At 34.6% G+C, this 16,734-nt stretch overlaps 1 protein-coding gene across 3 annotated transcripts in view; it reads right to left on the bottom strand.

Annotated features, from left to right (window-relative positions):
* Positions 1-16,734, bottom strand: part of TPP2 (tripeptidyl peptidase 2) — an 84,471-nt gene that overhangs the window by 28,444 nt on the left and 39,293 nt on the right. For all 3 annotated transcript variants that reach the window (XM_043994780.1, XM_043994781.1, XM_043994782.1), the window contains exons 13-18: positions 16,183-16,351; positions 14,038-14,195; positions 12,746-12,822; positions 8,091-8,197; positions 4,311-4,465; positions 705-821 (exon numbers count right to left, since the gene is read on the bottom strand). In XM_043994780.1, coding sequence (XP_043850715.1) covers positions 705-821; positions 4,311-4,465; positions 8,091-8,197; positions 12,746-12,822; positions 14,038-14,195; positions 16,183-16,351 — 783 coding nt within the window. The remainder of the gene's footprint in view (positions 1-704; positions 822-4,310; positions 4,466-8,090; positions 8,198-12,745; positions 12,823-14,037; positions 14,196-16,182; positions 16,352-16,734) is intronic.

Below are 16,734 nucleotides of genomic sequence, written 5' to 3'. Positions count from 1 at the left end.
TTGCCTCACTAAAAAAAAAAAAAAGAAAGAAAAAAGAAAAATAAAATGTCAATGCCACTAGCTTCAAGGTGAGTGAATGACCCTATAATTAAAACATTTACATACCCAAGCATGTTTCAAATTAAGCTAAAATTTTTAAGAAATACATCAGGGTAATTTTTTAAGGTAACTTAAAACATTTGAAATTGCAGAACCATAGCTACTTTTCCATTTAAACTGAATTAACCTAAATCTCTAGTATATAATTTAATCAGTACCTGGGGTTAGAGGCTGCCTAGCATGTTTCTGCTCTGCTACTCTACCATTGCAGATTCTACCAGGATAGAAGAGACTAAGCAGGCTTCTACTGACCAATATACATGTTATCTAAGATCAAACTGATTAAATATAGAAAGGAGGATCACCTGCAGGTGGTCAATTTATGTATAATTGCCATGAGAAGATATGTATTTTTTTTCTTTCTTTTTTTTTATAGGGCAATTAAGTGACATTATAATTATAGGGCAATTAAGAGAGTTAAGTGACTCGCCCAGGGTCTCACAGCTAGTAAGTGTTAAGTGTCTGAGGCCGGATTTGAACTCAAGTACTCCTGAATCCAGGACGAGCGGTTTATGCACTTCACCACCTAGCTGCCCTGAGAAGATATGATTTTACAATAAGACAAAGAATTAATAATTTTTAAAATGCAATGTGATTATACTTACAATGTTTAATTGAGAAGTAGTACAAACTATTCCATGGAAGGAAATTGTATAATCAATATTGACATCACTAAGACTTGCCCACCATCGAGCAATACAAAATTCAATTGCCTTTCCACCCTGTGAATGGAAAAAATATAACCATGAATATTTAATTGCCTTTCCTAATACTCATGTCACCCTAAGTTTCAGAATATCAATATTCAATGCTTCAAGATAGGCATATATCTAAACTAGGCACTAAAATAACTCAAATTTAGGATAGGTGTTCTCAAATAATGAATGATCATTTCATCATATTCTTGGCCCTGTGTTATATTAAATAAAAATCAGAGTAGATAAGAGGAAGAAAATCTACTAGAAATGTTTCCACCATGAAGTATATATAACACATGATGTAGAGAATAAAGAGGAAAAAAAACTATAACAAATTTGAAAAAAACTATAAAAGCCTATAGAGAAGACACAAAAACTTAAAGTCCCAAAATGAGTTAATCTGAAAAATTTATATTTTATAACACGCAGTGTAATTTCTGTGGCTGAACCGGGGAAGATTCCATGTCATTATTTTTCAATAGGGGAAATTTTCAAAGGTTTTGATAGTAGTGGACTTCATAATGTTCAGGGTGAAGGTACTATATATCTATCAGCAGATGTATGAAAATTTTTCAAAGAAGAAAATACAAAAGACTGGAAGTGACTAAATTATAGGTAGCTGAGAAAATGTTATAATCACAAATCAAGGATAGAAAATTCCTCCCAAATATAAAAATGTAACCATAATTACATTTTTACTTTTATCCCCTTAAATGAGATATAAGACTCTTTTTCATTAACTTTCCTCAATAATTACTACATTTTACAAAGCTACTTTTCTACAATGCTCCTCCCTAGATAAGAGTTTGGTATAAGGCAAGTTTATCATTGCTACTCCCTTGTTTTGCTATTTAAAATAATTTCATGAAATTGCTAATGTGAGATGCAAATATTTTAATTTTAAATTAAAACGGGTCATGAACAATTTAATACTCCTTCTATGAGTAAATAAATAAGCACCCAAAACAATTATATGGCAGTTTTACCAAAGCCAGTAATCTAGGGAGATGTCAGTAAATAATACTAAATTTCATTTTCTGACGTAAACCAGAAAATACTGAAAGATGATTGGATTCATATGAAAAGAAATCAGAAAAACTCAGAATGTGTGCAGTGTTGATGGAATATGACTAGATACGTGAATATACTTCAGTGTATCAAGATAATTCAAAACCACAAACTACAAGTTTCCCACATTACTAGATTCTATTTTAAATACTAAAATACCATGTCTACAATTCAAATAAAAGCTACATACAAACTATAAATCTCAGATACTTTACAGAAAGATTGATAATGGAGAGCATAGAAAAACATTACCTGTCATATATATGGATAAGGGATTTGTGACCAAAAAAGAGAGGTTCATGGGAGGTAAAATGAATAATTGTGATTACATAAATTAAAAGTTTTTTTCACAAACAAAAGCAATGTAGCCAAAATTAGAAACTGGGGGGGGAATGGGGACTCAAAAAACCTTTGTAGCAAGTTGCTCCAATAAAGGCCTCAGTTCCTAAATATATAGGGAAATGATCCAAATTAGTAATAATAGGAGCCATTCTTCAATTAATAAATGGTTAAAGGATATAAGCAGGCACTTTCAAAGGAAGAAGTCAAAGCTACCAACAGTCACATGAAAAAATGCTATAAATTGCTAATAATTAGAAAAATGTGAATTAAAACAATTCTTGCTTCCTGACTGTGTGTATGTGTGTGTCTACACACACACATTTGTATTAGAAAAAACTTTAGTCTTCAAAATTATTAGGTACTAATTATAAAGAAAAGAACACTAGTAAAAAAGACCAGACAAGTTATCTCTTAGAAGTAAATACAGAGTTCAACAACCCAAGAACACAAACCAGGGGAGAAAGACTTCCTCTTTGACAAAAACTTCTAAGAAAACTGAAAAGCAAATGAGTGGAAAGTATGGTCTTATACTATGTATTGCAATAAGCTTCAAATGTCCAAGCAAAATAACAAAAGGTGACCTCACAAAAAAAAAAGGGGTGGGGGTAGGGAAAGGAATGAAGAGAAGCTCCTTCAAGATCAAGGATTAGGTAGAAAATTTATAAAACATGGAATAAAAAACTTGTCAAAGACAAACTAGACAATTTGCAAATTATAGTTTTTGCATAAATAAAAACAATGCAAATGGAATAAAAGAAGCTGTCAAATGGGGGGGGGGAGAAGAAATTTTCATCAAATTACCACAGATTTTAAAAAGTCCGATATCGTAAATCATGATTTGAGCACAAATGAAACCAAAAGTTATCTCGAACAAATAAGTGACAAAATGTGAAGTTATCAGAAAGAAAAATCATATAAAATGCTCAAAATCAGTAACAATAAAAGAAGTACAAATTTTAAAATAATGTGTCATAAAATTCAGGGTGGCGCAGGGGATAGAGCACCAGCCCTGGAGTCAGGAGTACATGAGTTCAAATCTGGCCTCAGACACTTAACACTTACTAGCTGTGTGACCCTTGGCAAGTCACTTAACCCCAATTGACTCACTTTAAAAAAAAAAAAAAAGTAGAACAGAAATTCTCGGGGCAGCTAGGTGGAGCAGTGGATAGAGCACCGGCCCTGGAGTCAGGAGTACCTGGGTTCAAATCCGGCCTCAGACACTTAACACTTACTAGCTGTGTGATCCTGGGCAAGTCACTTAACCCCAATTGCCTCACTAAAAAAAAACAAAAACAAAAACAAAAACCAAAAAAATAAAATTCAGAAAAAATGTCAAACTTGTTTTTAAAAATGGAATACTGAAAGGCCTATGGGAAGATAGGCACATTAATGCTATAGTGCTAGTGAAGCCTTGAAGTGGTGTAAACATTCTGGACAACAATTGTTATTACATAAGAAGTTACTAAACTATTCATATACAGTGAGCCCAATAATGAGTTCAAAGATAGAGGTCAAAGAGATAAAAATTAAAGGTCAAAGACAGAAATGATTCATATTTAACAAAATATTCACAGTACATTTTATAACAGAAAACTAAGAGGCAGTAGGATATAGGAGATTTAGAGCTGGCCTTAAAGCCTGGAAGACCCAAGTTCAAGTCCTTTGGACATATATAAGCTGGGAAACCCTAAGAACATGTTGCAGAAAAGGTAATGATTGCAGTGGTAAAGGTAGTTTCCTCATCGGGAACTTCTCTATATACCAAGGAAATCCCAGTCTTTATCTGGTCCTAACCCTAGTGCCAAATGGTATCAGACAAAGTCACTGTGCTGCATAGTTTTGCTTGACTGCTCTTTATGACAACAGAGGATTCTACTAAGGTTTCAAGGAGGGATTATCAGGAAATATTTGTAATATAAAACCAAAAGGCATTAATAAAATAAAACAAAAAGGATACTTACTACCTATGTGAGAATATAAGCAAGTCACTTAAAACTTGAGTTCAGTTCCTTTTTTCCTTACTACTTACTACTCAACTAAATAATCTGTAAGTCGACACAACAGAAAAGTTTTACAGTAGTTCAAAATATTTTATCAACTTACTAAAACAGGAAATGCTTCCGTCACAGTTCCTTTTTCTGGAAGGGAAGAAAACTTGTAGAATTCATGACTTCGATATGCTCTTTGCTTCACAAGCTGTACCGCATGAAGAACAAATTTGGCTGACACATCAGATGAACATGAACATACTGTAACTTCTGAAGTAAGAGAAAAGATTATACATTAATATAATCTTGAAATAGATCTATAATGATGGCAATAAGAATAATCATTTTTGGCTATTGGATTATCAAGGTATGAAATCACATATATAGAAAAAAACTCTCATCTTTTCTAGAAAATAAAAGTTAGCCATGGTTTGTAGAAAAAGCTAAAGGCCAAAGTAAAGGAGGTTCATATGTGGGTAATTAACAGTAAGTTTTGATAGTAACAAGTTTGGAACAATGACCATAAAACTATAATACAGCTGTAAATGTACACACTTTTTTCCTTCATACATATATGCTATGAAGCTACCTAACATTTTTAAAACATAAAATTCAGTCTACCCCATTTCTGACAATCAATATTACTCAAAGACAGTTAAATTCCTTCCACTTCCATGCTACCTCATACCTATAATCTTGTTATCATTCACAGTGATGACCCCCCCCCCCATATGGGGTCATGACCCACCATTTAAGAAGCTTTGATTTAGATCAATCCCATATGGATATCCCCCACAGCTTTCTTCTAATCCCTCTTCTATTTTTCTTTATACTAATTCCCTTGAGGATCTTTTCAACTGTGATGTTTAAAATCTAAATTGTGGTCGCCTTAAATCAGAAGCTTCAGCTCCAGTCTAGCCTAGATTTCCAGCCTGGATGTATCTGGATCAAAGCCAAATTTAGTAACGTGTTCATGACACCTGAAAATGTTATGGAATTTGAGGGACACAGCTTACCATCTATGCAAATCTTTCTCATATCTATCTGGCTATAATGTCTCTCATGACCTCCAGTCTCACATCACCATCTGCCTATTGGACATTTTGAACTCAGTGTGTCTAAAATAGAACTCATTATCTTTCCCCACCAAATCTTCCCCTTTTTCCAAGTTCCCTATTACTGTCAAGGATACTACTATCACTTTAGTCACCCAGGCTCTCAACTTGAGCAGCATTGTTGCTTCCCTACTTGCATTCACCCCACATATATCCAATCTGTTGCCAAGTTTTATTGTTTCTTTCATAACACTGCTTGTATATGTCCCCTACTCTTTTCCCACATCCTGGTACATGCCTTCATCACCACGTGCCTAGATTACTGGAATACCCTTCTGGCTCGTGTCTCTGCATTAAGTTCCTCCCCATTTAGCTGTCAAAATTATATTCTCCCCCATAAAATCCAGAGGCTCCTTGTTATCTCTAGGATCCAACATAAAATCCTGTGTTTTTGGCTATTAAAGCCCTGGCCCCTTCATCCCTTTACAGATTTCTTATATTTTATTCATCTATAAACACTATAATCCAGCACCACTGGCATTCTAGTTATTCCTGACACCCAATATTTCATCTGACTCCATGCTTTTTCATTGGCTGTGTCTCATGCCAGAAATGCTCTCCCCTCCTGGCATTTTTCAAGATTCAGCTCAAATGCCATGTTTTGCCTGCCTCTTCCAGTTCCTTTGAAGATTACCTCTCGAAAACAATCATTGACTCATATCTTGTATCTACATACATGGCACTTATTAGACTATGAAGCCAGAATTAAAAGCATTGAGAGTTGAGAGGAAGAAGGTAGTAATGAATGTAAAGAGCTTCTTTAAGGAGTTTGGCTATGAAAGAGAGAAGATATAGGTTAACAGTTGGATAGGAATAGCAGAACAAGTGAAGAATTTTGAAAGCATATAAAACTGAGAAGGAGCCAGTATATAGAGACTAAGGTGAGTGGAAGACAAGGTGAAGGTAAATGCAACATGAAAGAGGGGGTGGGATCAACGGTAGAAGTAGACATTTTGGCCTTGGTAAAAACAGCCACATCTTCAATACAGCCTGGAGAAAAAGGAAAGATAAAGAGGGATGATGTCAAGAACTTTTTAAGATTAAAAAAAAGAGAGAAGAGGGAGCTCATGGTAAATGGACTATGTTCTCAGCAAAACATGAGGTGATGTTCTCTACTGAGGAAGAGGGAAAGTAGGCTGTGTGAGAGAACTGAGTAAAGAAGAAGAGGTTTGGGCTGAAGGAAATAAGGAAGAAATCAATTAGCAAAGATTGAAAGGATTTCTTTGCAGCAGTGAGAGCCCATCTGGAATTAAATGACATAAAATCTGTAGTGATCCAGTAGTGCAACTTCTACCAGCATAGTGTACAGCAGCCTTTGAGTAGGTGCAGAAGAAACTACCTGTAGGATATTTTAATACTAATCTCTTCTATCATTATCTAACAATGCTCCTTGGGGAACCTCTCCTCTGTATTTTCATGGGTGTCTGGAGGAAACAAACTAGTTTAACTATTAGCCTAGACAAATCATAAAAATGATGGCAAATCAGAAGAGGAATAGCAATAAATTTGGAAACTAATCTAAAATGACTCACATTTGGATTATCCATACTATTGTTTTGCTATATTAATGCAGAAAACCCAGCTATATAAGGAAACATAACTTCTACATAATCTTTAATTTTCCCCTTGAATTACGTATTGCTTGTTGTAATTTTTTTTTTTTTGCAGGGCAATGGGGGTTAAGTGATTTGCCCAGGGTCACACAGCTAGTAAGTGTCAAGTGTCTGAGGCTGGATTTGAACTCGGGTACTCCTGAATCCAAGGCCAGTGCTTTATCCACTGCGCCACCTAGCCGTCCCTGCTTGTTGTAATTTAAGGAAGCATGAAGTGCCAGAGAAAGAAGGGACTTCAGAGGTCATCTCATTTAACCCATACCTGATGTAAAAATTTGCTTTACAATATTCACAACAAATGACCATCACTTCAATCCATATAATCATAATGAAATGCCAATTATATGCAAAGTACTGTGTTAGAGCATAAAGATGGCACAAAATTCCTTTCTTCAAAGAACTTGCGTCTTAAAGGTGGTGAGGGCTGGAGATAGGTTACCACACCTACAGGGATGAATATACTACAAGGTAATCTGAGGAGAGAGAGTGCTAGCAAATGGGAGATTGAATTCATAGAGGAGGTAGGTGGTGCCACATGAGTTAAGCCTTGAAGAAAAAGATTCTGTCAAATGGTTTCTGCTCATATGGAAGAGAGTATGCTCCAAGAATATTAGAGGGTTTGTGAGAATGCAGACACAAGAGAGACACAGACCCTATTTGAAACAAAGTTCAAATCACAAATGTTTACCAATCTTTTCATAATTAATGCAATGAATTGTAAGATATGACAAGCTACCTTAAGACTATATCTTGGGGCAGCTAGGTGGCGCAGTGGATAAAGCACCGGCCCTGGATTCAGGAGGACCTGAGTTCAAATTTGGCCTCAGGCACTTGACATTTACTAGCTGTGTGACCCTGGGCAAGTCACTTAACCCTCATTGCCCTACAAAAAGACTATATCTTAACATGGAGGAAAAAAAATTTTTTTCCTAAGAATAATATATGTTTTATGTGTTTATAACATTCCAAAATAATAAGTTTACAGTGCTTTTTGAATGAATGTGTACTATTTTTCTATTGTTTGCTTAATTAAAACAAAAACATGTATGTAATCTTCAAATCAAAACACAACAGCACCATTTCCTTTTTATAGTCTATTTAATTGGTGAAACAGGAAAAAAATACATGTGAAGTTTTAATAAGAAATAATATTTTCTTTTCACTTACCAGCCCAAGTTGCCCCCTCTGGAACTTCAATAAAATGCCTTCGGATTTGGCCAGGTTTAAAATGTACATCTGTAAAGGCTAGATCATAATGTGATGATTCATTTACTCTAAAAAAAATTAAAATTAAATACATGTGAAAGTAATTAAAAAAAGATGGCAAACATATTCAATACGCATTTGTGCAATGAACTGAATACTCTGATCATTTAACATCTTAAACCCCATTTTTCTTTAATGTTTAAATAATTTCCATGTAGAAAATAACTTTCATATTTATTTGTGTCTGGAATCACTATCCATAATATTGAATGACAGATCTTTCCAAAGAATATAATATTCAGCAAAGAACAACATAAGTAACATTAGGATCTTGGAGGAAACATTATCTTGATTACTCCTGAATTGTCTTAATTATTATGAAGGTGGTGTAAATTTATGTTCCCTTTGGACTTGGTTATCACCACATAGTACCCCAGATGAAATAACATTCAATTAACAATATGACTGGCTTAATTTATTCTTTAGCTCTCTCCTCATGGCCATCATGTATGATTAGTGCAGTAGTTGTGCCTTTCATACTGTCCCACCCATTTAAAAACAGTAAGAGAAAAATAAATATTTTTATGTCTTTCTTGTAATCAATGAAGCACATGAAACATCCAAGTCACAGGTCAAATGTATAATTAGACCTTGTGTAATTTCAAACTTTATATTTAAGGACAGGACTTAGATATGAGTACTCTAAAATCATATTTATACTTCTAGTGAGTGCCACAACATTTAGTACTTATTCAAATTGTTTAATATTTAATTTATTTGGTGCTCTAACTACATGCATGAGTCCCACCCAAATATCTAGTTCAAATAATACTTGGTTTGATTTAGGACTTTATAATTCTTCATAGCACTAGTTTACATTCCTAATCTCACTTTGTTCTCCAAGCAACCAACCCTTTATGGCTGAAAGGGCAAAAATTAGCAATTCAATTCAATGCAATTCTATGTAATAAATAATTGAGAGGCAGTATTACCTGGGCGTTGGTGGAGTAAATACTACAAGGTATACAAAGATAAGTAAGATTGTACTAAGAGCATACAATCTTGTAGAAAGCGGGGAAGCTAGGTGGTGCAGCGGATAGAGCGCCAGCCCTGGAGTCAGGAGTACCTGAGTTCAAATTCGGCCTCAGACACTTAACACTTACTAGCTGTGTGACCCTGGGCAAGTCACTTAACCCCAATTGCCTCACTAAAAAACCAAAAAAACAATCTTGTAGAAAGGCTGAGACAAGTATGCAAATGACTATAATATAAAACAGGGAGAGGTCCTAGCTTATCAAGGAGGAAGGCAGGAAAAATTTCATGGAAAAAAAAAAGATGGGGGCAGCTAGGTGGCACAATGGATAGAGTGCCAGCCCTGGACTCAGGAGGACCTGAGTTCAAATTTGACCTCAGACACATGACACTTACTAGCTGTGTGACCCCGGGCAAGTCACTTAACCCCAATTGCCTCACCAAAAAAAAAAAAAAAAAAAAAGCAAAGAAAATTGCCATTTATAGGCAATAAAAAGTATATTAAAAAAAAAAAAAGATGGCACTGCAACTGGGCCTTGGTTTCCTCAAACCTTTGCAAACTGGCATCTATTACTATTAATCTAGTACAAGGGGTTCTTAACCTGGGAGCTGCTAGGTTGTTTTTTAATCTTTCCATAACTATCTCAATATAAGGATTTGGCTTTTAATCCTATGTGTTTTATTTTATGCATTTAAAAACATTATTCTGAGACTGCCAAAAGGGTTCATCACACACACACACACACACACACACACACACACACACACACACACACACACAGAGTTAAGTCCAATAAGTAAAACTGCTTTCTTAAATGTCACCAATGATCTCCTAAATGCCAAATGACTTGTCAGTCTTCAATTCAATTTTTCTGAAGCATTTAACATTGCTTAGTATTTGTTCCCTCTTTTGTTATACTCTCATCCTCTGGTTTCTGAGATACTGCTTCTTCCCGGTTCAGTTCCTACCTCCCAATTCATTCTCACTTACTCTCCCTCTCTTTAGTTCAACTGAATGTGGAGGAATGAGAATAATAGAAAAGTAAAAGGTAAATCCTAGATTTTTTAACTTTTTAATTCAAGTATAGAAATTTCTATCTATCTCTATTCAATGTCACATGAACAGATTCAGTTCACTGTTAATTATCTTTCTGGATTCTGAATCTGTTAGCTATCTCTTCCTAGCTTTGTGTAATTGAAAAATCAGACAAAATAGGAATTAAGTAGTTTGGCCTTTTCCCTGTTATCAATTCATATCTTAACTCCTTTGAATAGAGGGAGGCTCACATCACAAGGTCTTCAGATTCTTAGCCAATTCATCTGAAGAGAGAATGGTACCGGAAGTGAGAAGATTTAAGAAAGCTTTGGGATGCCATTTCATTATGTGCTAAAAGGCATCCATAAGTGTAGGCAGTTAGGTGATGCAGTGCCAGGTCTGGAGAAAAGAAGACATCTTCATGAGTTCAAATCTGGCTTCAGACACTTACTAGCTGAGTGACTTGGGAAAGTCACTTTATAATCCTGTTTGTCTCAGACCCTCATCTGTAATGAGGAGAAGGAAATAGCAAACTACTCCAGAATCTTTGCCAAGAAAACCACAAATAGGGTTATGAAGTTGGACATGACTGAAATGACACAATAACAACAAAATAACATTCACCAGGATACAAAAAAAAATTACTGAGTACCAACAAGAGTAACTGAACACCAGCTGAGACTTGGATAACACAAATAATATTAACTCCAAGAGCTGGAAAAGAACATAGATCTCCTATTCAACATTCACAACAAATGGTCATCTATTCAATTTCCATTTGAATGCTGGATTTACAGAAGGTTCATTGATTTGGGAAACTGGATCAGTGTCTCCAGCTTTAAAGATTTTTGCTTCCTATCATTCCATGTCCATTGTAAAAACCACCATCGCCTAAGGGCATGAAACTATAATCTACCTCAGTGCCTATATTTCAGAATCTAAATGGGGGAACCTGCTATCTGAAAGCCTTTTGTAATTATCAGTGTCATTCAACCTGAAAAACTGATTTCTCTAACAGTGTGGATACAAGCTACACTGCCTAATGACATTTCCTAGTGACTTTTGTCCTTGGAAAGAAAAGTGGTTCCCCCAACCACTGGTCTAGACTGTGAACTTGATCCAGTAATTATACATGAAGGGAGCAGTGGAGTGCCTCCCCCCTTTTTTAATTGCATTCAATCTCTATCCGTGGTTCAAATATATTCCTTCCTCTCCTGCCATCCACATACCTCCCACTGTACAAAATGAAGTTCAACCAGGGGTCAAAATATGCTAGTTGGGTCAAAAGGGATTGTCTACATTCACCTGCCTCCATTATATCACTTCTTACTCTCATGCCATATGCTAGGATGAATGGAGAATATAATATATATATATATATATATATTCAAGCCTCAACTGTTTCAATATTCTCTCTGGGGCATACTTCTGAGGTAGTATTACCAGACTAGAAAAGCTAACTCTTTAGGTTTACAGAAATATGTCTGTTTCTATAAAAGATTTCTGTATTTAAGACCAGATATTCTCCCTTCTCATCATCAGTTTTATTAATATTGCTAATAACAATTTGTAGCTATTTCAACCATTATGTGTTTAAATTTGTAAACTGAAGGTCTTTTAGGAGAGGATAGAGAACAGGAACAATTATTACTGTATAAATGCTTTAATAGCATACAAATAAACTTTTATTTTGAAAAAATGATCAGATGTTGCCTTTTTTGTGTTTGCTGCTTGCTGCAACCTTTCTCACACTGTAAAATAATGTGCATACACACACAAATACACACACATAAAATATAACTCTGTGGCTGTAAAGTTGTGATAGACCAGAATGAAGATTTTATTTTCTGTGTGATCTTTACAAAAAAATTTATACACTAGAGAAAAACTTGCTGATGTGATTGCAATATACCCATGTAACTAATTTACTTTTGAATGTCTCTCTGTATCTCTAAACCTTTTATTAAATAAGCTTTAAAATTAAAAAAAAAAATATGCTGAATTTACACACCATATCTTGAGGTGACTGATATCTACAAATGGCTAATCTCATTGATTTTAAATTGATTCTCATAGGTTTCCATTTCAGATGAATCACATCATCCTTTCATTTTGGGTACTGGCTTTATTTGAGGTCTAGGGTAGTGGATCCAAAACCAATTTTGTGACCTTCCTCTAGTAACACTTAACAATTCAGAAAAAAGATCAGGGAAAACATACAGAAAAAGCAATCAAGACACCAAATGACTAGAATGAGTTGTTTGAAGTCAAAGAACTAATAGACCATTTAGCTGGAAGGAACCGTAAAGATCACCTAGTGATCTTTATTTTTCATATGTCTAAGATCACATTATAGTTAGCAGAATTAGAAAAGAGAACCTGTCTTCTGGTTTTAGTCCAGTGTTCAAATCTAAGGTAGTGGTAAACTTTAGAGTAGAATTCAGTTCTGGATCCACCACTTATTCTATGATACCATTTTAGTTCAATAACCAACAAACATTCCACATGAGTTCAAAATTATGTCCTTTAATATGCTATAGATACTCACTTTGCTGATATGATAACAGTAACTGGAATTCTAAATAGAGGACCAGCTTTAGGTGATGATGTATCATAACCACATACCTTTAAAAAAATAAGAAACTGTTAATATTAGTTGCTACAATTATACTGAAAACAAAAAACCCCCAATTATTAAAATATATTTATTAAAATAAATTGATCCATATTTATATTTCAGAGACTTAAAAAAACACCTAACAAGTATGATGGAAACACGGGCATATTTGTCTTACATAGATAGGTACTTAAATTTTGAACAAATCAAACAGCTAAATAATTCTCCAGTTTGGGGTTTATTTTTAAAAAGGCATGGAAACTGTGATCTATTTAAAATATTGATAAACAAATTTGCTAGATTCTGAACCATTCAAATGCACAGAATTAAGATATTACTAATTCACAAGAATTCTGTATTTAAAAGAGTAGGGTATGGTGTGGATCCATGATTTCAATGACACAGGGAATATGTAGAGGAGTAAACTCCACATACCAAGAAAGGTCTCTCACTTCCTCTGAAATTTATAGTCTTAAGAGAGTTATTTAGTGCACTGGGAGATTAAGTGATTTGCTCAGGGTCATTGAGCTAGTATGTGTCAGAGATGGAAATTATACTCAGTCTTCCAGGCTCCAAAGAATTAAGTTTAATTATTCTATATTAAATAGTAGCAAGTTGGAGCCACATAGAATATCTGCAGTAGTAACAATTTCTACATTAAATGTCTAAAAATAACGCTACCTTCCATTCAACAGTTTTACAGTATTTATTATAGTACAAAGGTAAGCTTCATTTTTGTTGTTGTTGAGTTATTCTGTTGTGTCCAGCTCTTGGCAAAGACACTGGAGTGGTTTTGTTTCCTTCTCCAATGTGTCCCCATTTTTACAGATGAAGAACTGAGGCAAAGAGAGATTAAGTGACTTCCCAGGGTCACAAAGTTAGTAAGTATCTGAGGTTGGATTTGAATTCAGATCTTCCTGATTCCAGGCCTGGTGCTCTTTCTACTATACCATCTAAAGCTTCATTTTTACCTATGTTTTAAGTATGAAAAATTTCAAATTAGAGGGAATCCTAAAAGATAGATACTTTACTATAATTAAAAGAAATAGCATTCATTATGCCCTACAAATTATTTTCTAACTGATTAACAACATGATATAATTAGCAGTTAAATCGGGAAAGTTTCCATTTCCAAGAAAGCAATAATCACTTTAGTTTTTCTCTTAAATATAAAAAGGTAGAAAAAAGAGGGAAAATTTAAAGAGAACTTAAAAAAAAAATACCTCTGTAAAATGTAGTCCTTCTCTCAGGCCCCGAGGATCCACTCGGATATTTACATGTCTACACTGATTCATGAGCTCTAAATGAGTAGGACACTGAACCCATGATGAATTTGAAGTTAAAGCTAAATGAAGCTGAAGAGATATTCTTTCAGAATTATCTGTCATTAAAAAAATCCAAAAAGCTACATATCAATATTTTTTCTCATTTAATGTATTTATTTTAAACACAAGATCTAATCCCTGTCAATACTTTTAAAAAAATTATTGAAAATAACCTCATATACTGGGTAATGTGCTATATGAATATTTCATTCCTCTGTAACTGAGACAGTTCATACATTTTTATTCTAGCATATATGAAGGGAAAAACCTGTCAATCTCCATGGATGGCTCCATTCCCCAATCATCAAAAGAAGTTTCTTCCCATATATTCAGGTAGTGCAAAGTGACAGGGAATAGGAATGTCACAAAATACACCAAAAAAAGTACAATTAAAAAAATGAAACCAATTTAACTAGCACTCTTAGAAGAAAGCTTCAGGAGCTAACAATTTGGATTATGTTGATTGAGACTGACCATTGGGGTGGGGGCGGACTGGGTTTCCTATATTGCCTGGGCTAGAGGCACCATGGTCATTCATAGACATGATCACCCTAGGAAGTTTGACCTGTTCTGAGCAACCTGGTGGACCTTCCAGGCTCCTGGGGACTGATACTGATTAGTCAAGACACCTAACTGGCTCTAGCCCTGCAGCAGCTTAGCCTCCACCTCCTCCAGTAGGAGGATTAAAGCAGGAACGACAATGCCTAGGAAATGACTTCATTTTTTTTTCCTTTTATTAGCTGTTAAAGACAAAAATGAAATTTCCTTGGATCTATGACATACCTCACAAGTATACTCTCTTTACCAATGTGCAACCAACACATACCTTCTTATTGTCCTTCCATATACCCTCCATAAAAGATCTAATCAATGTTCTGAAGGTTTTCCTCTAGCTCTTATTTCAGGCACATCAGTACCACACTTATGCTTTCTATATATTCTTACCTCATTCTAAATGACTACCAATCAACTGCAATTCATAATCTGGACAATAAACATTTTATTCATGGTTCTTCCTGTAGGAATTGCTAGGCCATGGACCTTTCTGAGATGATTAAAGAATGTTAGAATGTGCCTTAAAATCAGACAATGTCATCTGCAAACAAGAGCTTCTGGAAAACCTCATAATCAACATGAAATCCTTTTTTCATTTGAACATTGCAGAGGAAGTCCTTTGGTAAGCACATATGTTCCTATTTTATGCCTTGCTTTATTCTGATAATCAGAGAATTGTTGAACAAAATTACCTCTTTGCTCATATATAAAGGAATCTTTAACATATGATTTTAATATATGCTTTCTTAGCCTATTTTTAAAAATCAGTAATATGTAATAACTCAAAATCAAGTTGTGGTGTACTGCACAGAATCAAATATAAAAGCTTACTTATCACCACCTCAAATTTTCATCAGATATCCTTATTATATTCAGAGACTATGGCGGGGACATAAGGGTTAAGTGACTTGCCCAGGGTCACACAGCTAGCAAGTGTTAGTGTTTGAGGCTGGATCTGAACTCAACTCCTCTTGACTCCAGGGCCTGTGCCACCTAGCTGCTCCCTCAAAGACTATTCTTAAAGATTTTATAGTTATGAGATTTTTAAAAAAATCATTGGATCAGTGATTTAAAGCTAGAAGTGTTAAGAAACACCATGCAGTCCTATCTATTCACTTTACAAATGAGGAAAATATGGCCAAAGAGAGGGTGATTTGCCCAAGGTATATAGCCAAGCTGGGATTTGAACTCAGGTCCTCTCCAATCCAGTATGTTTTCCACTGAACCATGCTGCCACCCTTACTCATGAATCATATAGTTAATAATACTTTTTTAGTCTACTCTATGCCACGATAATGCATTTAAACAAATTTTACAACTAAAATAGTCTGAATATGGATTTCCAAACTATTAATTTATAATTTTGGAAACTGATATAATTAGCACTTTTCTATTTTGCTCCTATATAGAATGTAATGTGTAGTACCTGTATATTCATCACGTTTGACTATAACTACTTATACAAAATTTACCTTATTAACTGCTTACCAGTATTCTCAGGAAATACAGGTTCTATGCCAACCCCATGATCTGAAGGTGCAGCTACCTGAACAGGATCTCGGAGGTAGATGCCACGGTTACTTCCAACAGTAATAGTAAAACCTATTTTATTGGTGAATGATGTATTTTGAACGAGGTAGTCATATGCTTTATCAACCTAAGCAGAATAACAAATTGATAATTAGTAACATAATTTTAGGTCTAGAAACTTAAGTTTGGTTGTAAACCACCAGAAATTGCAATTAAACAAAAGAAATTTGGTACAAAAAAGTTACGATGTTAAACCATCCTAAAAAATACAGGCTTAAACGCCTAAGAATGTTACACAGGAATAACCCTATTGATGAACATATTGATGAAATTTCCTAGGGTAAAATGTTAGGCTTCAAATCATGGTGATTTTGCGTGTGCTCCTTTGAACCTTAACTTTAGATGAACTAGTTGTTCATTAGCCTACAAATAATTTGTGATCCTATAATTTTATTTTTTAAATGTGAAGAACTTAAAAATAATCTGGTTAAAATGATTTCTGTGTGAATA

This window comes from Dromiciops gliroides, chromosome 3, assembly GCF_019393635.1.
Source record: "Dromiciops gliroides isolate mDroGli1 chromosome 3, mDroGli1.pri, whole genome shotgun sequence".
Taxonomy (NCBI): Eukaryota; Metazoa; Chordata; class Mammalia; order Microbiotheria; family Microbiotheriidae; genus Dromiciops; species Dromiciops gliroides.
Note: the sequence above shows the minus strand (reverse complement) of the source record. Positions and strands in the feature narration are given on the sequence as shown.